The 22,750-nt window shown below is 53.5% G+C and overlaps 2 protein-coding genes across 10 annotated transcripts in view; one reads left to right on the top strand and one right to left on the bottom strand.

Moving 5' to 3' along the window:
• Dock6 (dedicator of cytokinesis 6) overlaps positions 1-22,750 on the bottom strand; it is a 52,219-nt gene that overhangs the window by 24,417 nt on the left and 5,052 nt on the right. For 7 of the 9 annotated variants that reach the window (XM_039081851.1, XM_039081850.1, NM_001413911.1 and 4 more), the window contains exons 2-23: positions 22,069-22,156; positions 21,406-21,581; positions 20,280-20,348; positions 19,935-20,064; positions 18,762-18,974; positions 17,547-17,632; positions 16,284-16,350; positions 15,894-16,043; positions 13,908-13,988; positions 13,656-13,809; positions 13,410-13,537; positions 13,211-13,304; positions 12,828-12,990; positions 7,436-7,553; positions 7,279-7,349; positions 6,935-7,073; positions 6,725-6,826; positions 5,726-5,812; positions 5,277-5,508; positions 4,901-5,062; positions 4,160-4,323; positions 3,414-3,518 (exon numbers count right to left, since the gene is read on the bottom strand). In XM_039081851.1, the coding sequence (XP_038937779.1) occupies positions 3,414-3,518; positions 4,160-4,323; positions 4,901-5,062; positions 5,277-5,508; positions 5,726-5,812; positions 6,725-6,826; positions 6,935-7,073; positions 7,279-7,349; positions 7,436-7,553; positions 12,828-12,990; positions 13,211-13,304; positions 13,410-13,537; positions 13,656-13,809; positions 13,908-13,988; positions 15,894-16,043; positions 16,284-16,350; positions 17,547-17,632; positions 18,762-18,974; positions 19,935-20,064; positions 20,280-20,348; positions 21,406-21,581; positions 22,069-22,156 (2,779 nt within the window). Of the gene's footprint in view, positions 1-3,413; positions 3,519-4,159; positions 4,324-4,900; positions 5,063-5,276; positions 5,509-5,725; positions 5,813-6,724; positions 6,827-6,934; positions 7,074-7,278; positions 7,350-7,435; positions 7,554-12,827; positions 12,991-13,210; positions 13,305-13,409; positions 13,538-13,655; positions 13,810-13,907; positions 13,989-15,893; positions 16,044-16,283; positions 16,351-17,546; positions 17,633-18,761; positions 18,975-19,934; positions 20,065-20,279; positions 20,349-21,405; positions 21,582-22,068; positions 22,157-22,750 lie in introns of those variants that run through there. The other 2 variants (XM_039081852.1, XM_063265870.1) reach the window with 2 other exon arrangements.
• Angptl8 (angiopoietin-like 8) lies at positions 9,616-11,642 on the top strand. Its single transcript, NM_001271710.1, has 4 exons — positions 9,616-9,933; positions 10,071-10,232; positions 11,137-11,246; positions 11,355-11,642. The coding sequence occupies exons 1-4, from the start codon at positions 9,637-9,639 to the stop codon at positions 11,380-11,382; spliced, it is 597 nt and encodes a 198-aa protein (NP_001258639.1). The 5' UTR covers positions 9,616-9,636; the 3' UTR covers positions 11,383-11,642.

A 22,750-nucleotide genomic window follows, 5' to 3' on the forward strand; every position in this document is an offset into this window, starting at 1 on the left:
AATGGTGAAGTGAGTTAGTGATGTGGATGGGACACAGGAAGAACATGGAGGGAGGGAGGATCGGTCCACATGGGCACGGGAAGAAGCGATGGGTCTGGATCAGCATGAACACAGGAGGAAGCTGCTATGGTTTGAATACATCTCCAGAAACCTTGTTCACGGATTAGAGATTTTGTGTTTGGTTTTTTTGAGACAGAGACTCATGTAGCCCAGGCTGGCCATGATGGCATTTGGTGGTTGCCTTTGTAGGAGGCTAGCATTAGGTGAGGTAGGAAGGTGGGACCTCCTGGTACTATTAATGGCTTCAGAAGAGAAAGGCAAGCAAGGAGAATGCACCCACAACCCTCTGAAGACGCTGAGGACTGTGAGTTCCAGGTCAAGGGAGACCTTGTCTCACAATAAAGCAAAGAGGAAGGAAGGAAGGAAGGAAGGAAGGAAGGAAGGAAGGAAGAGGAAGGAAGGAAGCAGGGAGGAAGGGAGGGAAGAAAGAAGGGAGGACAGCAGAGAAGAGGGAGGGAGACGAAAGTGGGCAAGGGGGAGAAGAGGGAGCCGAGTTAGCTCACTGCCTGACACCATGGACCATCCTTCACCACAAAATACAGCAAGACAGGCCTGTGCTCTGGGGTCGTGAAGTAAATAGTTATTGTTGTTATGGCCCGGTCTTGAGTACGTTGTTCTAGCAATAGAAAATGTCCTGAGCTGATTGGGAGAGGGGTGCACATGAGCAACAAAGGCAGATGGCAAGAGATGCGGGCCTCTATGCAGAGGTCGTGGATGACCAGGGTGCCGAGGGAGGACACGGAGCGGTGGTGACGAGCTGCAGAAGCAGTTACAATCAGATGTGTTGAGTGGAGACGGGGCTGGATGTGGTGGGCACACCTGTCACCTCGCACTCCGGAGGCAGAGGCAGGAAGGGTGTGACTTCCAGGCCATTGTGGGCTACAGAGCAAGACTTTGTCTCAAAACACAACAACCAAACGGAACAAACAATGAAAACAAGGGCTGGGGTTGTGCCTGGCACAGAGCACTTGCCTTCCGTGTGCAAGGCTCCGGGCTCTGCCCCCAGCACGGGGGATAGGGAGAGAAAAGAGGGTGGAGGTGGGAGAGAAGGAGTCGAGACTATCAATGAAGATGGTGATGGGGTGGGGTGAGCGGACATGGGTGAGTGCAGAGGGCACAGCAGAGCCTGAGTGGGGAGAGGGGTCGGGGAGGGGACGGGCTGTGGCTGGCGGGGCCAAAAGTCAGGGCACCACTGCAGACAGGGGAAGGCACATGGTGGACTGATGAGCTCAAGAGTTAAATGGATGAGCTCACAGGTGGAGTACTGAGCATGGAGGAGGTGCGTAGAGACAGCAGACACGCACGGAAGGAAGGTAAGACAGTGAAGATGGCATGTGCTAAGCATCCTGGACAACAGGCCTGGCCTCCTGCCCCAGCCTCGCCAGGGCCTCACAGGGCCTTAGCAACCCTCTCTATGAAATGGATTCATGTCCCTTGCCTGGCTTCCTGGTCAGGAGAAGAGACTCAACGGTGGGGCTGGCTTTGCCACTGGCACCTGAGTGCCCTGCAGGCTCCGGGGCCCAGCACACACTGGCTACTCGGCATGTCTGAGTCTAGCCACACACTACAAAGACCACTTCCTACCAGGGACAGCACCTTGCTTCTACCTCAGCACCTCCTCTTGGCTCTCCAACTAAGTCCTAACTGACCCTTGAGGAAATTGAGGGCAACCCTGATGAATGCTAGGGGTTGGAGCTGGAGTTGCGGCTCAGCAGTTAAGAGCAGTGGCTGCTGTTGCAGAGACCTGGGTTCAATTCCCACCATCTACATGGTGACTTAGAACTGTCTGTAACTCCAGTTCCAGGGGATCTGATTTTGACTTTAGAGGGCACCAGGCAAGTGCAGCATAGATATGGACACAGGTAAAACACCCATGCACATAAACACATCTGACGTGTAGACTCAAATGCTGGGTGTGGGCTGGGAGAGCAGTTGCCTAGCTTACTCTGAGTCCTGGGTCCCATTGCTAGCCCAATATGGACCAACCATGAAGGCATATGATTTACCACTGAACTTCATTCCTATCGTTTTTTCTTTTGGGACAGAAGCTCACATTTTCTAGGCTGACCTCAAACTCCCTATGTAGCCACAGATGACTTTGAACCACTGACCCACCTACCTCTGTCTCCAAAGGCTAAGGTTACAGGCATGTGCCACCATGCTTGCTTTGTGTGGTGCTAGGGATGGAACCCAGGGCTCTGTGCACGCTAGGCTGGCACTCTACTCGCTGAGCTCCAGCTTCCGCCTGTCAACTGCAACTCTACCAGCACTTCTGAGCCTGCTCACTTGATGGACGGGTGTCTATTTCGGGGATGCGTACTACGGCCCAGGGATTGCTCTTCCTAAGGAGACTGCACCGAGTCCGATGCCCAGGCTTCAGACCATGGTGCTGAGCACTTTACTGAGCGTCCTGTTGTTTGCTTTGTTTTGCTGAGACCAGATATGATGTAGTCCAGGCTGCCTTGAAACTCCTATGTAGCACAGGATGACCTTGAACTCCTGCCTCTACCACCCAAGTGTTGAGATTACAGGCAGGCAGCTGAAAATTTGATGTGCTACCTAACTTCATCTTAGAACCGGAGAGACTCAGAGGCGGCCAATCAGCTGGGGCAGAGGGCAAGGCCTAAACCAGGGCAGGCTGGAGCCAGGCCCACTGCAGGCAGAGCCCCTCCCCATACTAGGTCCCTGGAAAGGGCAAAGTTGGGGAACCACTGTATGTGAACAGTTGGGGAGCTACAGGGGTCCAGGGCTTCACCACCCTTCTAAGAATTCTGTAAGCCAGGGGATGGTTAGAAGTCCCCTAAAACAGAGATGGGTTAGAGTGGGGACAGCCATGCAGGGCAGTGAAGTTATAGGTTGGTAGATTTACATGTGATTTATATCCATTTATACACTACCTCAGGGTCTTCTGGCTCTGGTGGGGCTAGGTCTATGTTTTTTCTCTCACTGTTTTTTGTTTGTTTGTTAAATCAGGGTCTCACTGTGTAGCCCTGGCTGGCCTCCAACTCACCATGTAGACCAGGCTTGCCTTAAATTTAGGGCTCTGCCTGCCCCTGCCTCCCAAATGCTGGGATTAAAGGTGTGCACCACCACACCTGGCTTCCCTTCTTAATCTTAATTTTACTTCTTGGTGGTGCTGGGGGTAGAACCCAGAACCTCATGTCTGCTGTGGAAGAACTCTGCCACTGAGCCACACCCCAAACCATGCAGAGGCCTGTGTGGCAGCCCCAGACAGTTATGTGGGGTCCTCGCTGTCCCTCAGGCAGCCCCCAGGGATTAGTTCACTGCAGCTGAGGGTGTGGGGGACTCATGCAAAGGCGGTGACACACATGTGAGGTGGGTAGTGAGAGCACCTGTCTGGGGTCAGCCCCACAGTATGGGGGCACCCTCCGCAGCACAGCCTTGCTGCCTCCCGGAGCATAAGCAGAATTCACCCAGGAGTGTGAGCGATCGACGCCCTGAAGACACAGAGAGAAGGGTTGACACCCTGGGCCAAGCACAGGGAAGGAGGTACAGGAGAGCAGTGTGGACACTGCCCCGAAGCACATATGTGCCATGCACATGCCTGGGCAAGTGCAGTGTGCTTATGCTGTGTATAACTGCCTGGACTACACATGCGTTCAAACCCATGAGGATCTATGCATGGAGAGCATGTACATGTGTAGTCATATATGTGTGTGGGCATGAGGCCCATGCGTATGTACTTCTTTGTGTATGGGCTAAGTGCATACATGTGTGTGCATGGGTTATATGTGTATGTGCAGTGTGCACACATCACTGATTATATACACATAAGCCACACATGCATATACATCTGTGTACATCTGTGCAAGGGACATGTACACACTCCTCCATATTAGTGTGCACAGGCTGCATGTGTGCGTGCACACCTGCTGAATCATGTACACTGTACACTCTGTTGCCTCGTCCCGCCATTCTCTAGTCAGCTGGTCAGTGCAGAACACCTGACGGGCCCTGCAGCTATGAGAGCCTCCATCTGGGCTCCCAGCTGGGACTCCACCTTCTGAGCAGTGACTTCCAGGTGGTCCTTCCTACATCGGCACCGAGCCTGCAGCCAGGCCTGTGAGGCTTGCCCTACCTTGCTGGCTAGGATGCGGGACACCTCATCGTCTACAGAGCCGGGGACCACAGCCAGGTCAGGGTTGCTGCTGCTAATGCTCTTAGACCGTGCCAGGTAGAGGCTGGCGGGGCGGCCAGAGCCTCGGGCCAGTGTGGCAGCCTGTACAGTTGCTGGAGGGACCTCTGTGGAGAGAGGGAGCCTGTTAGCTCAACACCTGCTATGACAACACCAGTCCCTTCCCAAAGCGCAGCCCTGGGTGAAGTCAGGAATTGAACATGGCTACTGCTTCATTTGACTTGGGGAAGACTCTGGGACAGAGCCTGGTGTCTGTGTTCACAGCTGTCATCCGTTATGTACAAACAGGAAAAAGCTAACTTTCTCCTCTTCCATTCTGGGGATGAAACCCAGGCCCTGCGCAGGCTCAACCCTTCAGCTTCCAGGAGCTTAGCCCAGCCCAGTTCCTCCCCGACTCCTTTCCGGTCCCTTTCTGCCCCTTCCGCTCATTCTTTCTGGTGCTGGGATTTAAACCCAGTGCCTCAGGCATGCCACTGAGCCAATCCCAATCTAGTGACTGCTCAAAGTCACGGTGTGGAACTTTGAAGAGCAGTGGGCTCTCTGTCCTCACGAGGTGAACGTGAGGTGAATCACCATGAGGTGATTGCTGCCCCATCCCATCCCCTTCGTGCATGTCGTTCTCTGTTCTCAGTGTGCTCTTCTCATAATATTTCCTGTGGCCCAGTGTTCTCCATCAACACTCACCCCCCGGCAGGCCGAGGTCACCGCCAGGAAGGCGAAAGGCATAGTGGACATAGGCAGCCAGCAGTGGGCAGTGACCACGGGAATCTTGGACGGCCTCCAGGTTCCGGTGCACAAGGCTGGCGACATGAGCCATAGCTTCAAAGGCCCCACGACCTAGGTTCACTGTCGGACAGGACAAAGGTCAAGTTCCACAATCCAAGGCCTGTCGGGTCCCCATTCATTTTCCAGAGGAGGGAAGGGAACATAAGGGCTCACAGGTCCATCTAGGATCTTAAAGGACCTGCACTGGGGTCACCTTCATATGGGGAAACTGAGGCGAGAGGACGATGAACTATGGGAAGAAACTCAGGGTTGGGGAGAGACGGCAGCAACTCACCCATCTGGCCACAAATGACCGGTGGCCGCACAACCAAGCGGACAAGCTTGTCTAGGACGTGGTGGGAAAAGGCCACAAGGGGCTCCGGGCTGGCAAGGCGCAGGGCTGCCAGGCTGGCCCGCAGCTCCTGCTCCATGGTGCCCTCGCTCAGCACCGTCTCCTTGAGCCGGAATGGAAAGATCCCTTCCTCTAGAACATGCACCAGGGTGAAGAACTTGTCCAAGTGGGGGTCCTAAGTAGAGAGGAGGGCACGAAGTGAGCAGAAAGCTGGAGGCAGAATGGAGTGTCTCCCCTCCCCTAGTCAGCAGTCTGGGTCAGATGGACTAAAGTCACGTCTAATGGCTGGAGGCCAGACCTTTCCCAGCCAGCTGCAAGTAAGTCTTGCTCAATTCCAGGGTGAGCAGGAGGGGAAGAGGCCAGGGAGCCTGGGTTCTCATCCCACCCCGTACCTGGGGGTGAACAGACGACACAGCTGTGAGCTCCACACTGAACACGCCCTTGTGACCGTCCACCCAGCGCATGCCCGGCAGTGCTACCTGTGGGAGGGAGAGGCACGGTGGACACAGGCTGACCCTCCCCCATGCATCAGGCCACCAAGGCAGGCCGTGGCCATGGCACTAGCCATTGCGACACCATGGCCAGGAGAGGAGCCCGGCCTAAGGGAGCAACGGGGTACCCTCCCTGAATCCATTCCCAGTGGATGAAGGGAGAAGCCTAGGGGTGGAATGGAGACCCACAGAAAACAGAGTATGTTCACAGGGTGATCATTGACCAGGAAAGCAATGGTGTAGAAAGAGCATTAAAAGAAGGAGCTTGGGACCACAGGACTTGTTCATCAGCTGGTAGAAGGGAAAAGGGATGGTAGCAGCCTTGTACTGGGGTAGATGGACAAAATGGCAACAGGAGAGCCAGGCATGGTGGTACCCACCAGTCATCCTAACACTCGGGAGACAGGGCAAGTGTAGGAGGTCAAGGGCATCCTTGACTATACAGAATCCCAGGCCTGCCTGGGCTATGTGTGACCTTGTCAGGATGTTCCAGTGGGTAAAAGCTTGCGGCTGACTCTAAGCCAGAACTTGCATGGCAGGCAGAGAGGACGGACCCCACAAAACCCATCTCTGACTTTCACACAGGTCCCATGGCACATGAGGACCACCCCAAAAATAATAAAAGAATAAAATAAAAATAAAATCACAAGGGAAGGAATAGAGAGGCTGGGGGACCATGGTGGAAAGAGAAAGAGAGGAGAGGGATAATCTGGAGTATAGCGACACACGGCATGCAGTAGCCCGCCCACAGACATTCTTGTTGGGGTAGCAGGGGGCACAAGGGACCCACAGGCACCCATTGTGGCCAGTAAGGCTCTCAGGGGCACTGAAGGGAGGTAGGCAAGAGGCTGCTGAGGCCAGAGGGCAATGAAGGCATCAGTTGTGGGTACAGGCACATACATCTGGGGTCAGGACTGAATAGCTGGGGGGAGGCTGGTCCACGGACACGGGCAGGCAGAAGGGGCCAGTCCTCAGGCGGCCATGTTGTAACAGAGGAATCCACTGGGGAAACAAAGAATGGATGAGGTTCAGGTGCGACTGGAGACCTAGGGGACCTGGGGGACCTGGGGGACGGGGCAGGGAGGAAGCTCTGGGGTAACTGTGGCTCACAGTGAAGCCCACAGGTGTCTCCAGGGCTGTTCCTGGCCGGGGCTGGCAGCTAACATGGTAGAAGGTAAAAAAGAGGTGATGGTTCTCGGTCACGCAGGCAGGAAGTCGTAGCTTGAACTCCTCGTAGAATTCAGGAGACCTGGTAAGACAAGGCCACGGGCTGGGGGTCAGCTAGGGATCTTTTACGGGATGACTCTCTGCCTCAACTTACCTCATCTGCACACGGAAACTTAAGCCTCTGCTCTTCCTGCTTATGCTTACCCTCCCTATGCTTGGACACCCTGACCCCCTCGGAGTCTCCAAGGGTCGGCCCATGCCTCCAGAACCCAATCCTGCATGCTCACTTGTTATGATAGACCACTGGTGTGAAGGCCTCTCGGGTGAACTCGCTGCAGCTAGATTTCCCAAAGATGACCTGTGGGGATGGGGACAATGAGGGAGCCACTGGGGAAAACCTATGGCTGCTCCAGGCCCTCCCTCCACCGCAGGGTCCCCACTGACCGGCAAGGCCTGGCTCTGGTCTTCCCCTGCCATGTACTGGATGCGCACGGCCAGGTTACGCACAGAGCCCTGGCGACTGCTGAAATTGAGACTGTGTGGGTACACGAAGAGCAGGTTCCTGGAAGAGGAGGGATTGGAGGCATGGAGGGCCCTTTAGAGGGCTGGGGACACAGTCATGGGAGAGATGGTCGTGAGGCATGTGCACACATGTGAAACAGGGTGGGCTGTGACCTCAGGTGACAAACAGATGTTGGTAGGTGAAGCCTCTGGATGCAGGGAGGGACAAGGCCAGGCTCAGATGGCTTCTGAGGGCCAGAGGTTTTCTGGGTTTCGGTTTTTATTTTCTAATTCAAGGTCATTCTGGTCTACATAGCAAGTTCTAGGGCAGCCAAAGACATGAAGGGAAATCCTATCTCAGAACAAACAAAAGCCAAACAACGAACATTCCAGACAGGGTCTCCTGTTGCCCAGGGCAAATCTGAGTTTGCTGTTTAGCCAAGGATGACTTTAAAGTCTCGATTTCCCGTCTCCACCTCCAAAGTGCTGGGGTGACAGGCATGTCCCACTATTCCTGGCATATCAGGTACTAGGGGTGGAGCTCCCGGCTTTGTGCACACTAGGCAAGCACTCTATCAATCAAGCCCCGGCCAGCCCCGAGGGCGGGAGGTCTACAGTGGTAGCCCAGGGGCTGGAAAGGTGGCTCGGCAGTTAGGGAACTGCTCTTAGAGAGGATCCGAGTTCAGTTCACAGCACCACAGCAGCCTGCTCCAGGGGACCTGATGCCTCTGACCTCTATGGACATCTGTGTTCAATCCTGCCCCCAGACAATAAATAAATAATTAAAACAGTAAATAAACCCTTACAAAAGGTGCTCCTACCAGTAGCCAGGTGGCATGACTGGCCTCCCCAGCCCACACTAGCACGTTGGCCCACTGGTGTTATATATGGCGTCTGTCTTTCAGATACAGAGAGGACCAGAACCTGGGGCTGCAGTCCTGGTGCTGCCTCTTTTCCCTAACTGTAACTGCACAAACCCTAACCCTGTAGGCCTCAGTTGCTCCAGCTGTTTTTTTTTTTTTTTTTTGGTTCTTTTTTTCGGAGCTGGGGACCGAACCCAGGGCCTTGCGCTTCCTAGGTAAGCGCTCTACCACTGAGCTAAATCCCCAGCCCCGCTCCAGCTGTTTAATGGGAGAATTTGCCCTGCTTTTGAAACACAGTCCCAACAACTGAAAACAACGACAGTCACCACAGAACACGCATGTGGCACCCTCTGGGTGTCAAACTCCATTCCAAACACTGGACTCAAATGACAACTCCACGGCCATTTTCTGTGAATGCTGAGTGCCGGGCAAGCCTCCTACCTCTGAGCTTCACCTCAGCCCTTGTTTTCTCCAAATAAGAGAGGATCTAGTTCTGTAGCCCAGGCTGGCCTTGAATTCATGTTCCTTCTGCCTCAGCCTCCAGAGTGCAATGTTCCAATTACAACTCTTTTGGAGTGCGCATAGTAGGTGTTCAACAAATGCTTAGTACTACACATGGGACCCCTAGGTAGGGAAAATGGGGGTGCCGTACTTGCCCTGAGTCTTCTAGGAAGTTAAATCGAAGCTAGCAGGGATCACAGACTATGCAGGGAGTCAGGCTCAGTGACCTTGGAAGGAGGCGTCAAGTCACTCTCGGTCCCCTCCCCTCAAGGCTATCAGCCACACCCAGTGCCCCTGAAAGTAGCTGTTTGCAGGAAGGAGACACGGAGGGCAGATGACACAGTGTCTGGAGTCCATGTAAATGGGAATCACAAGACCCAAACCTCCGTTGGGCTGGAGCCCCTCGATGGCCCTGTGGGTGGCCCAGCAACACTGGACCTGCTGTGTCGGGTGTGAAGGGAGCCATGGTTCATGGAGGCCGTGTCTGCACTTAGATGGGAAACTGAGGCTCAAGGCGGAGCGCTATAGTCATACAGACCCTGGCGCCGAGATCCCCGTCTGAGCTCACCCACTACCCCCACACACAGCTGGCCCTGAGTTCCAGCAGCGTGATTCCAGCATGGCCTGCTTAGACATCAGCCTGATGCAATGGCTGAGCCTCTGCCAGGCCCTTGTGCAACAGAGGCTGGTTAATCATTGACCAGGGGGGGTTAACGGCAGCCTGTGGAAATAAAAGGTGGCCACAGCAGCACAGGAGCCATACCCCCGAGACTGTCCACCATGGTTGTGCCTATTCTCTGCCTCCTATGGGCCATAGCAACAGCAGTGCGACCTGCCCCAGTGGCCCCTCTCGGTGGTCCAGAGCCGGCCCAATATGAAGAGTTGACCCTGCTCTTTCACGGGGCCCTACAGCTAGGTCAGGCCCTCAATGGTGTGTACAAAGCCACGGAAGCTCGCCTGACAGAAGCTGGGCGCAACCTGGGCCTTTTTGACCAAGCACTGGAATTTCTGGGAAGAGAGGTCAATCAGGGCCGGGATGCAACACGGGAGCTTCGCACCAGCTTGTCGGAGATTCAGGTGAGTACAAGAGCTGGGGTGTTGCTGGGCAGACAAGAGTCTGAGGAAAAGTTGAGCCCAGAACAAAGGAAAGTGACGTGCTGGGTGAGCAAAGCTGACCTAGTGACCTCACTGAAGCCACACCATCTGTTGAGCAGGCAGAAGAGGACACTTTACACCTTCGAGCAGAAGCCACAGCCCGATCGCTGAGGGAAGTGGCCCGGGCCCAGCATGCTCTGCGGAACAGTGTACGGAGACTACAAGTGCAGCTGAGAGGTGCCTGGCTAGGCCAAGCCCACCAAGAATTTGAGAATTTAAAGGTAAGGGGCTCCCAGGGGCACAACCCTGCTCCCCAGAAGGAAGCCACCACTGAACCCTGGGCTAGAGGACCCTCCAGTTGTATATGTGGTTCCAGCCTCAGTGACCTTCTGGAAGTGACCTTTGCAAGCAAGGGTAAGAACCAGACATGGCGGTGCTCGCCTGTGGTTCTAGAACTCCAGAGGCAGGGGCAGGAGAAAGAGAAGGTTAAAGCCAGCCTTGGCTACAAAGTTAGGCCAGCTGCCTACCTGGTGATATCCTGTCTCAAAAAGAACAGAAAGATAACTGGGCACGGGGGCTACACCCGCAACCCCAGCACTTGGGGATAAAGGGTGGGGTTAGGAGTCCAGGGTGGTTTCTGGCTAGACAGACATCTGAGTTAAGCTTGGGGTACATGAGACCCAGTCTCAGAAGAAGTAAATGAATGAATGCAGGATCAGCAAGGTAGTTCACAGGTACAGGCTGACAAGGCCAATGGCCTGAGACCGAGCCCCAGGCTCCCCAGGGGGGAAGGCAAGAACCTGCTCCCAACAGTTGTCCTGACTTCCAACATTTGTGCTATGGCATGCACACACGCTAGATAAACTTTGAAGTAAAGTAAGAGTAGTGACTGTCATTTCAGAGCAAAGGTGAGTTTCAGAGGCAGAGGGATGGATACAGTAAGTGCTCAATGGATGCTTATTGCTCTGGCTTCTGGTGCCATGAAGAAAGAACCCAATCAGTAGTGTTTGACGTGCATCTACAAACTATACGAAGCAAGTCCTATCTTAGACACACCTTACAAATAGGGAAACTGAGGCAGAGGGTCTTGGACGTTTGCTGGGTCACATGGCAGAGAAACCTGTAGTGGTCAGGAGATGGGAGTGGACCCAGACTTCCCAGCTAAGGTCACTATGCTACCCACAGGATCGAGCCGATAAGCAGAACCACCTCTTGTGGGCTCTCACTGGCCACGTGCAGCGACAGCAGCGTGAGATGGCAGAGCAGCAACAGTGGCTGCGGCAGATCCAGCAGAGGTGAGCCTGGTGGGTTTACTCTGGGGTGGCTAGTGGATGTGGCCTAGGCCCACTGAAGGGCACCTCCACCCAACGCTGGCCTTGACTGAGCTCTGTCTCCCTCCCTAGACTCCACATGGCAGCCCTCCCAGCCTGAGACTACCTGGATGCCACTGAGGACCAGTTGTGCTGCAGGGAACACTGAATGCGCTCCACCGGGCCTATCTATGAGCAGGGCCGACAGAGCTGGCTGCCCATCAGCTAGACTTGGCCGGTGCACCCCGCTTCCTGGCAGAGCAGAGACAGAAGCAAGCAGGCGGGATGGAAGGCAGAAGACAGCCCCGTGGAGAAGGCTGGAGAAGGACATGAGCTCCCTTATGCCCCACACCCCACAATAAAAAAGAGGCAATCTATAAACATAGTGTCCATGCCTGTTTCTGCAAGCACCGGGCATCTTGGGCGGGTGCATAGTCAACATTGCACCTGCCCAGCATGCACAGCCCTGGGTCCCAACTACAGAACCACAGTCACAGACAGAGTGGTGCACATCTGCCATCTCAACATTAGAAAGGCAGAGGCAGGAGGATCAGGAGCTCATGGAGGCAGAGACAGGTGGATCTTAGCCAGCCTTGGCAAGTTCCAGGCTGTGACAGACTTTCTGAGAATAAAAATACTGGGAGCTGGAGAGAAGAAGGCTCTAGTTAAAAGCACACCCTGCTCTTGTAGAGGACCCATATTTGATTCCCATCACTCCTATCTGGTGGCTCACAACCACCTGCAACCTGGGGATCCTAAGCCTCTGGTCTACTCAATACCTCATACAGGTGCATGCACCCTACACAGGTGTGTATACTCACACACAGGTGCATGTACTCACACACAGGTGCATGTACTTACACACAGGTGGGTGTACTCAAACACAGGTGCATGTACTCACACACAGGTGCTTGTACTCAAACACAGGTGCATGTACCCACACACAGGTGGATGTACTCAAACACAGGTGCATGTACTCACACACAGGTGCATGTTGTCACACACAGGTGCATGTGCCCCCACACACAGACACACAGACAATTAAAAATAATAAAAGCCAGGCATGGCAATGCACACCTTTAATCCCAGGTCTTGGCATAGGTAATGAGTCTGAAGCCAGCCTGGTCAACACAGTAAGTTCTAGGACAGCCAGAGCTATATGGTGAGACCCTGTCTCAACAAATAATAATAATGACAGTAAAAGTTAAAGAAAAAAGGAAGGGATCCTGAGAAAATTCAGAGGCAAAGGCATCGCCACCAACTTGGTAATGTGAGTCCCATTCTCAAACCCATACAGTAGAAAACAATTGACGCTGCAAGTTTTCCTCCGACTGCATGCTGTACCTTCCCTCAAATAAAATGAAGAGAGTGATAGGAAGGGTTTTAAGACCAGGCGGACAACGCCTGAGGAGCAGCACAGCACTCAAGACGGCTCTCTGACTTTCATCCACTCTTAGACACACTCATGTGCCTGAGCACCTCCCCACACACGAGAATACACAAGCATAATTGTGCACGTGTGCACGTACAGGATAAATGGGGCCCCACCCAACCCACAGGCTGTACCTGTAACAGGTATGGGGGGCGTAGACCTCACGGGCAGGGAACTCCAGGATCTCCTTGGTGGGCCGTCCCCTGGGGTCAGGGTAGGGCTTGACATGAAGTAACTCAGGGGACAGGCAGAAGTGTAGGTTCTCGGGTGCAGGGGAGATGTCAATCTTGAGCTGAGCTGGGGAGAAAGGACTTGGCTTTTACTTCTGCGGGGGCTCTGCCTGTTTCCTGAAGGCCTCTGCAGGCTGCACCCATCAGGAACTAAAGCCCAGTAGCTGCCCTGTTCCTTCCACTGCCTATCCATGCCCCGGGGTTGGGTCTCCAGTACCCATTATCCTCAGTATGGTTGCTGAATGACTATGTGAGCAACAGCTCTACTTTATAGGACTGCCACACACCAGTCACAGGTCGTAATCGCCTCAGCAGGGAAGATGGTCGCCGCATGTCCGCCAAAAACTTGAAAAGGTCTTCATCACTGAGCCGTTCTGCCTCCTGCCAGATACAGAGTTCCCAAGGTAAGGGGGCTGAAAGTTCCCAAGACAGGAAAAAAACCCGTGTTCCTTTCCTCCCAAGGCCTTTGTCCTATACCAAGGTCACCTGTTTAAAAAAGTTGGTGACAGTTAACGTGGCTGGGCGGAAGCTGGAGAAGCTGCAGGCATCATCCCCACTATAGCTTCGATCCTGGGGCCCCCGACGGCGGCGTTCGGCCCAAGTGGGTCTGCGTTCTAGGAGACAACAGCGTGGTGGCGGAGCAGAACAGGAATTAGAGATCAGAGTGCTGATGGCAGAGGGAGGGCGACAGGTGAATGCCAAGGTGAGCCAGCAAGCGGCGCGCGCCCTCACCGCCCTCGGAGTCGGAATCCCGGTCCTGTGGCCCGACGCTGCTCACGATGTTAGCCAGGTGCACCGCTGTCCAGGCGAAGGGCATGCGGTAGCGGCCCAGCCTGGTGCAGAACTGCTCCGCGGCCAGGCGCAGCTTCTCCAGCTTCTCTTTGTTCTGTGGGGAGACGCACACGCCCCCCAGCTCAGAGGCCCTCCCTTGTGTGGCACCCTCAGGACCTGCGCTCCCACCATGTCCCGCCCACTCACACATACCTTCACCGTGTCCGCCTCCTTCATCACCATGTAGGGTTCGCAGCACTCGCTGATGTCCCCCTGCTGCAGCACTTTTTCCAGCTGCAGGGTAGAAGGGCCCAGAGAGGGACTCCTCTAGCTCCCTTTCAGTCTTCTGGACCCTCCTCGACCCACACCTACTTCATTCAAGACTAGGGATGAACCTAGGACTCCTACCTTCTAACAAATCCCCATCACTACCTAGGCGCTTGGCCACACTGACAGTTGGCATGGCTCCCAAGGTCCTCAGGATTGATTCCCGTATTCTGCCAGCAGCTCCACTTTCTGATGTGTCTCAGCCTCTTCCCTGCAGCCCACTGTAAGCCGTTCATGTTTTCTCTACATTCCCATCTCTCCCCCTCTGTGCATGTGTGTGTGTGTGTCTGTCTGCTTGTCTGTCGGTCTCTGTCTGTCTCTGTCTCTCTCTCTCTTTTTTTTTTCTTTTCTTTTTCTTTCTTTTTTTTTTTTTTTTTTTTTTTTTTTGACAGGCTTTCACTACCTAGGTCTGGCTGTTGTGGAACTCTCTACACAGACCAGGCCTGCCTTAAAGTCACAGATATCCACCTGCCTCTGCCTTCTCAGTGTTGGGACTGAAGGTGTATGCCACTACACCAGCTCTTTTTCTCTGTAACAGATTTTATTTTTGTTTTTAATTGTGCATGTGTAAGCACAGTGCCCATGGTGGCCAGAAGAGGGCACTGGATCCTCCCAGCATGGGTGCTGGAAGTTGAACACAGGGTGATTTCAACTGCTAAGGCCAGTTTCTACTTTCCTCCCTCACCACCCCCTCACCGTTCACGTCTTGTTTTGAGGCATGTCCACACTGTGTAGTCCTCCCACCTGGCCTCAGACTGGCTTTGTAAGACGGGGAAGGCCTCAACCCACTAAGTTTGGCCCGCCTGCCTCTGCTTCCCAAGTGTATGTGCAACCACTGCCTGGTCTCTTTTTCTTTCTTATACTGGGAGTGGGGCCTCCGAAACGCTGGCTAAGCACTTTACCCAGCCACACGCCCAGGCCCTTACTGGAGGATTCTAGGAAGGTCCTCTACTGCCGGGTCACACTGGGCTCCATTTTTGTTTTGAAACTGAGTCTCACAGGACTCAGACTTTGTTCTGCTTTTTGTCAGTCTGATACCAGCCAGGGATATCTGGAAAGAGGATTCTTCTACTGGAGAAAACACCTCTCTTCAACTGGGCCTATAATCTCATCTGTGAGGCATTTCTTGACTGAATGAAGTGGGAGGCATCACTGTGGGTGGTGTCGTCCTGGGCTGTGTAAGAAGGCAGGTTGGCACAGCCGGCAGCAACACTGCCTGCCCCACAGCCTCTGCCTCAGGCTTGGCTCCAGGTGTGTAACCTGACTTCCCTTCATGGAGTACAACCTGAGAGGTGTAACCTGAAGTGCATTCCTTTCTCCCCACGGTGTTCCTCTGAGCAGCAGAAGCTGTAGCCTCCCTGGCAGCTAAGCTGAGATGCCTTTGGCCATGGCACATGTTATGTTTCTGTCAGTTCACACTAAAGCCATGACCCTGCACCCCAGGGCCGGAACTCCAGTCATGAACACCTTAGGAGTTGTGGAACCCCAAGCAACTGTTCTGTGCCTCAGTTTCCCCACCTATAAAATGATGACCACTGCAACCTTCAGGTTGAGGAGCTAGACTTCAAGGACCTTTCCCTTTTGGGACAGGATCTGATTCAGCTGCTCAGTACAGCAGGCTGGCCTGAGAGTACTTGAGCTGTTCCATTGTTGAAACCTAACTTGACTGAAGAAATCCCAGAATGCACCAGTTCACCTTTCCTACCCCATCCACAGAGGAAGACTCAACTGTTCCTGCTTGCTTTTAAGACAAAGTTTCTATAAGCAGCCCAAGCAACCTCAAACTCACAATCCCCCTGCCTCAGCCTTCAAGTGCTATCCCACTGAACTCTGGCTCTGATCATCACCCCTTTGCAGGGCCCCAGTAGGCACCTTGACAACCAGGAAGATGTCAGGAGAGGGGTAGGTCACGGAGAAGATGGCAGAGCGCGCCAAGGTGGAGATGGCCGGGTGGGTGCCATGGGCCCGGAGCAGCCCCTTAACGGAGTCCGAGTTTAGGTCAAAGTAGAAGTTTTCTGAAATCTGGGGATATGAGAGGCAGCTAGCTGAGAGACACTGCTTCATAGCCACCCCACCAAGGAATAAGAGAGAAAGACTGAAGAGGAGGAGGGGGAGGGAGAGAGAGGAGGGAGAGGGAGGAGGGAGGAGGGAGAGGGAGGAAAGAGGAGGGAGGGATGACTGAAAAAGAGATAGGGAAGGAGGGAGGAGGGAGTGAGAAGAAAGGAGGAGGAGGAAAAGAGGAAGAGGAGGAGGAGCACCTACCTTTTTCTTCTCCCGCACATCATATAGGGCCAAGGTGCCAAAGATGGGCTCGATTTCAATCTCAAACCTACGGGAAATGGGGGCCAGCTCTTGAGAGCTGTTAGTCACACACTCTGTGCCTGCCTGCTTCTTTCTTTTCTCTCTTTCTCTCTCTTTCTTTCTCTCTTTCTCTCTTTCTTTCTTTCTTTCTTTCTTTCTTTCTTTCTTTCTTTCTTTCTTTCTTTCTTTCTTTCATTTCTTTCCCCTTTGGGACAGGGTCTGATTTAGCCCAGGCTGGCTTCTAGCTCCCTTTGTACCCAAGAATGACCTTAAATTCCCAATTCTGCTGCTCTGACTCTCAAGTGCTGGATCACACCCTGTCTCCACAGTGCTGTGGATGGACCCAGGGCTTCGTGCATGCAACATTCTATCACCGAAATGGTGGAATTCTGAACTACACCCTGGCCCCCACTGTTTTAGGCAGCCCCAGGCCTATACTAACTTATATCTTCCCCCTCCTGTCAGATGAGTGTAGGAGGGAAACTGAGGCACAGAACAACATGGGAATCCTGCTTGAGAGCATAACACTTGTAAAACTCAAGAGTCTGTCTCTGGTCTGCCCACCCTCCTGCTGAGACACAGGGTGGATGGAAGGGCGGAGCCTGGCTCCCACCCAGCCAGTCCAAGGCTCATCAGCGTCAGCCCAAAGAGCGTGGGAATGGAACTGAACAGGAAGTGCACTCAGAGCCTGGCCTGGCCCCTCCTGGACCCCATTTCTGTCTGGATCAGAGCAGGAAACAGAACTCCATTCCAGCCCTCAGTCCCAGAAGCTGGGAAAGCTATGCGCTCACGTAGTCGCTCAGCAAATGCTCACAGGACACAGGACCACGAGTGGATCGCAGACTTGGAGGAGGTCTTGGGACCCAGAGAAGCACAGGCACAGCTTGGAGGACCAGACTATTAGTGAGCGGGCTGGCTGAGTGAGTGTGTGTGAGTGAGTGAGTGAGTGTGTGTGAGTGTGTGTGAGTGAGTGTGTGTGAGTGAGTGAGTGTGTGTGAGTGAGTGTATGTGAGTGAGTGAGTGTGTGTGAGTGTGTGTGAGTGAGTGTGTGTGAGTGAGTGAGTGTGTGTGAGTGTGAGTGTGTGTGTGTGTGTGTGTGTGTCGGGGTCAGCATGTGCTGAAGCAGAGGCAGCATATGTAGGCACCTTTGCCTATTGACAGGGGAAGGAAAAGCCCATGGTGCCCTCACAGTAGGGAAACACACAGGGCTACCCTCTGACTCACTTGAGTGACAGACATTTCACCAGGATCCTCTGCCCGAAGTGCTCTCGGGGTGGCTCCGGGTGGCTGCAGCGTTCTACAGCTTCATCCTGCAAGGCGGGTGGGGGGCTCTGGGATGTATCCTTCAGGGAGGCTCTAGGATGCCCAGCCCAAGATGGGCTGCACCCAACCCCAGCTCCAGTCCCATTCCCCAAGCCTGGTGGAGCTTCACTCAATGACTTGCTGCTGAGCCTTTCTGTATGTTATCTCTGCCTGGAATGTCTTCTCCGCCCAGCTCAGCTACAATCCTGGTATCAGCCATATAGCTTTGCTGGTTCAATCACTCATATACAGTAAGTGCCAACAGATTTGTTTGGATAAATATCAGCATTTAAGGAAAGCACTCACTAAAGGCTGGCTGGACAAACATGTACACAAAGCCTCTGATTTTTAGCAGTTAGGTCTCCAAGTGTGTGACTTTGCGAGGATTTATGGGTGTGTAACCAAGCAGCCACACTTCACTTCAGGACAGTTTCTATACAACACACGAGACGGTCCACACCTGTATAAGAGAGGTTTTCCACCTCACGGTTTTCTTTTCTTCCTTCCTTCCTTGCTTCCTTCCTTTCTTTTCTCTCTCTCTCTCTCTCTCTCTCTCTCTCTCTCTCTCTTTCTTTCTTTTTTCAGAGACAGTTTCATGTAGTTCTGGTTGGCCTTAAACTCACTATAGAGCCAGGGCTGACTTTGAACGTCTGATCCTTTTACCTCCTAAGTGCTGGGACGATAAGCATGAGGCACTGTGCAAGCGTGAATGCATTTCTGACTTATGTACTTTGAACTTCAAATACATTTATAGGGGAATAACTTCATAGCCGAGGAATATCTCCATTCACTACATACCCAGTAAATAGTGACTAAATAAATATACATGTATACAGCCAGCACTCAATAAATGGTTAAACAAAACATAAGAGTATGCATTAGACAAATGCAGAGACAGGGAGGCAGGTATGGTAGGTGGTCAGCACGCTGGCTGATTCAGTGGAGAAGTAGATAGTAGGTGTAGTGGGTATAAGGCTGGAGAACTGTAGAGACAAGCATTTGGTGCTCAATAAGTGGAGGTCAGACAAACGAGGATCCACAAAGTGTCACTAGCTGAAGATGGGTATACAGGAAGCAGCCAATAAACGATGGCTGGATTCTGGTCTGGGGACAGTGAGCTAGCCAAAGAGCACCCACCTCATCAGGTGCCGGGTACAAGGTGAGCAGGGCGGGGGCCCGGTGCTGCCTCCTGAGGGCTTCATTGCGCCGGTCCACGTCCTCAGGGGCTGCCCGCTCAAGCAGTGTGGGCAGTAGGGAGTCTGCAGCCAGGTTCCTCAGGCTGAAGACGCCTGAGGCTCCACTGCTTCGAGGGGTGTCCTCTGGGGAGCCAGAACAGTGCTGGGAGTCATCCTACAGGAGAGAATGTGCAAGTACTGAGCACCAACTGCATGCACCTGTTCTCCTGAGTGTGTTCACGTACACATCTAGTCTATATGGACAGAAGCTGAGGGGCAAGCCAGGTGGGGGTCACCACTACAGGGGCCATCTGGGGGCCCGGCTGGCCTCTCCAGAAACTTCTGGAGTACTTCTATGTAGAGAGCTCTTTACCTCTGCTATAGGAGGCTACCCCATCTCACAGGAGACTCTCCTCTGGCCAATCAGAACACATCTAATAATGTCTCTGTCTTTAGGCTAAGCTAAAAATGGCCACACTGTCCAGCCCCAAGGATTAGCTCCCAGTAAGGTCCCTGGGCTGGACCAATCAGCCTTCTCTGAGACTCTGTTCGCCGCCGTTGCCAGGGAAGATCCAAGTGTGCGGCTAACCTAGGACCTCCTACAGTCAACTCTGCTCACAGCCCTGACTCAAATCCAGTTCAGCTCTGTGACTGAGTCTCTGCCCTGTCTACCAGCCTCAGTTTCTTCCCCTCCTGTATCTCGTTTCCTTCTCTATTCTTTATCTCCCTTCCTGGCCCCTACCCCAGCTGAGGATAAAATCTGTGCCTAGCATCCGCACAAACACTTTCCCACTGAGCTAAAGCCACACGTCCCGAAATACATCCTACAGCAACAAAGGAATTCACACTAGTAATAACCAGTGGTTATTGGTATACAGTAAGTGTTCAGTAAATGCCGACTATGAAAATATAAGCATTAGTAGCTTTGCTGTGCCTCAGTTTCTCTGTGAAGAGGAATAATGGCTGTGGCCCCACTCACAGGATGAAAGGAGAACAATCAGACAGCCATCAGTATACACTAAGCACTCAGTAAATGTGCACTATTGTGACGCTTTCCACTCCTGAATGGAGCTTACTTCACTCACTGGGATCAAGGCTGACCTTCAGTGACCCCCGTCACTCAGCGGCCCCTTACCACATCCTCGGGACCTGTCCTCTCATCCCCAGGGGTATCCTGCTCGAAGACCTGGCAGGTGAGGCCTTTCTGCCGCTCTCGCTGTGTCTCTGTAGTGATGGGACTGTATGCTGTACTCAGGTGCTGGTACCTAGCAGGAAGTGGGGCGGGGCTAAGCAGGAGGTGGGGCTAAGCAGGGGGTGGAGCTGGGGACTCAGGAATGATGAACCGCCCCCTTTTACCTTTGTCTAAAGATGCCCAACTGCTCGCAAAAGGGATAGTGGGTGGATAAACAGAGGAACAAACCACAAATAGTGCAGCCCTTCCACCCTCCTTCTCCCCTGAGCTGCTCTGGGTAAGACCCACCTTCTGCGTACAATGACCCAGTCCTCTGAGTACATCTCCACCGCAGCCCTCACCTGGGCGTCCAACTTTCTACAGCAAAATACAAGCAGGGTAAACAGAGGCAGGGTGAACATTTCCAAAGGCCTAGGAGAAAAGGACTATAGCTACCAGAGCTCAGGACGCTGAGGCAGGAGGATTTCTGTGAGTTACAGACCAGGCTGGGACACAGTGTGAGACTGAGGAGGAAGCTTGGTAGCTGGCTTCATGTATCCCACGGCCTGGGTTCCCGTCTCAGCACTGCATAAACCAGGAGGCCACACACTGTCATCCCAGGGGTGGGGAACCGGATGTTCAGGACTTAGTCTGGGCTATATGAGACTCTGCCTCAAAACACAAAACCAAGAGGCTGCAGACACGGATCAGCGGTCAAGAGCACTGGCTGCTCCTACAGAGGACCCAGGTTCAGTCCCCAGCATCAACATGGTGGCTCACAACCACTGGCAACTCCAGGTACTTGGGTGATACACAGAATTACAGCAGGTGGAACACCCATCCGTGTGAAATAAAATAAATCTTTAAAAAGTGGAAAGCTGTCGCTGGAGAGATAGGAGGCCAGTGGTGTGGTCGCCACGCAGGCATGAAGACCACCTTTCAGACCTCCGCACCTGCCAAGCAGGTGGGCATGGTGGCCCACGCCGATCCCAAACTCAGAAAGCAGAAGCGGGGAACCCCTACGGCAAGCCAGCTAGCAAGGCTAGCCAACTTGGCGAGCTCTGGGTTCAAGTGAGAGGCTCTGCCTCAATATATTAGGAAAAACAAGAAAGAGGAAAATCCCTGAAGGTGACCTTTGTTCTCTGTCCAGGTGCGTGCATGAACCTGCACACCTATCAACTGAACACATACAAATACATACACACACACATACACACACGCACACGCAGTATACACACAAGGCACACACACACACTACAAACATACATCCACAAACAATAACAAAGATACTTTTAATCAAAGATGCAGAAATGAAGGCTCAGAGAGGGACAGTGATTTGCCCAAGGCCACACAGGTGTCTAGAGCCTGAAGGTGAACCTGGGAATATGAGACTCTGGGAGAGGGAGTGGGGTTTGTGTGTGTGTGCAGAACGCACCCATCCTCTGGCACCCCAGATTCTGTGGTCCGGCATTCTCGGGGTTGCTTCAGTAGTTCTAGGTCATCAGCTGGAAACTCTATCATGTCCCTGAGGGGACCGGGCTCTACTTCAGGTGGCCGGCTCAGAAGCACATCCTCAAAGTCCAGGGGTTCAATGACCTCCGTCAGAGGGACCTGATTGGAGTACAGTGGCCATGGTGCCCCGGTGAGGGGTTGGACATACGCTCCCAGCTGACATTAGCCTGCAGTGGGGGTGGTGGGAGCCTCCGAGGCTGTGGAGGGTCTATGGGAGTCGGTGAACTCAGACTTTCCACAGCAGGCTGGCTAGGGGCCTGCCGCCTCCCTCCAAGGACTCCAGGAAGGAAATCACACCCTCGTGTCTGGAAAGACTCTAAGGGTAAAAGGAATGGCTGGGATAGTTCCTGAGGCCCCACCCCTTCCCCCTGAGGCAGGAAGTCTCTTCCAGCCACCAGCCTGGAGCCCCATCTGGGTGGTCCAGGAAGCTGGTGTCACCCCCTGACCACCCTTGGAACATACACACACCCCTGCATCTGTACAGATGTGTGAAGGACACAAGGACCCCCTCCTCCCTGGCCACTGGTCCTAGCAGCGTCAGAGCAGCGTGTACCCCTCGACTGTCAGCCACTGCACAGGGACTCACCCCCAGAGAACTACTGGAGCGTCGGCTGGAGTGGGGCGAGCCGCTGCGTTCCCGGGACACCTGCTTCCGGACCTCAGCAGCCACAGTCCTGGGAAGACAGGAGGGGGTGTGGGAAACAAGGAAACTCAGAATGGTGTGGTGGGGGAATGAGGGTAGTTTTATTTGTAGGAGAGACCTCCAGTGATGAAAGGAAAAATAAAAACAAGGGCTTAAAAACAAAAAGAAAAAAAAAAACAATAAAAGAGGCGTGTGAGATGGCTCCCAGGTATAAAGCACTGCCCTGACCCCTGAGCACGAACACCCCAGACTCACACGGCAGAGAGAGAGAAAACTGAGTTCCCAAAGGGGTCCCCTTACTTTGGGTCACACACACACACACACACACACACACACACACACACACACACACAAATGTAAACAGACTAAGAACAACAGTGAGCTGGGTGTAGTGCTGTGGCAGTGGGCTGACCCTAAGTTCCATGGACAGTACCGCACAACTAAACAAACAGGTGATACAGGATGCAGGCCCCTCTGCACTCCCAATCTGTCCCTACACCAAACACAGGGAAATATCACTGTGCCAGGCCCGAGGGAGTGACAGGTTCCTCCCCCACTGTCTCCTTCCTAGACCCATCAAGGTCCAGAGGGACACATGCTCCCCCCATATTTCATGGCTTCTCCA

The sequence above is a fragment of the Rattus norvegicus genome, chromosome 8, assembly GCF_036323735.1.
Source record: "Rattus norvegicus strain BN/NHsdMcwi chromosome 8, GRCr8, whole genome shotgun sequence".
NCBI classification, from domain to species: domain Eukaryota; kingdom Metazoa; phylum Chordata; class Mammalia; order Rodentia; family Muridae; genus Rattus; species Rattus norvegicus.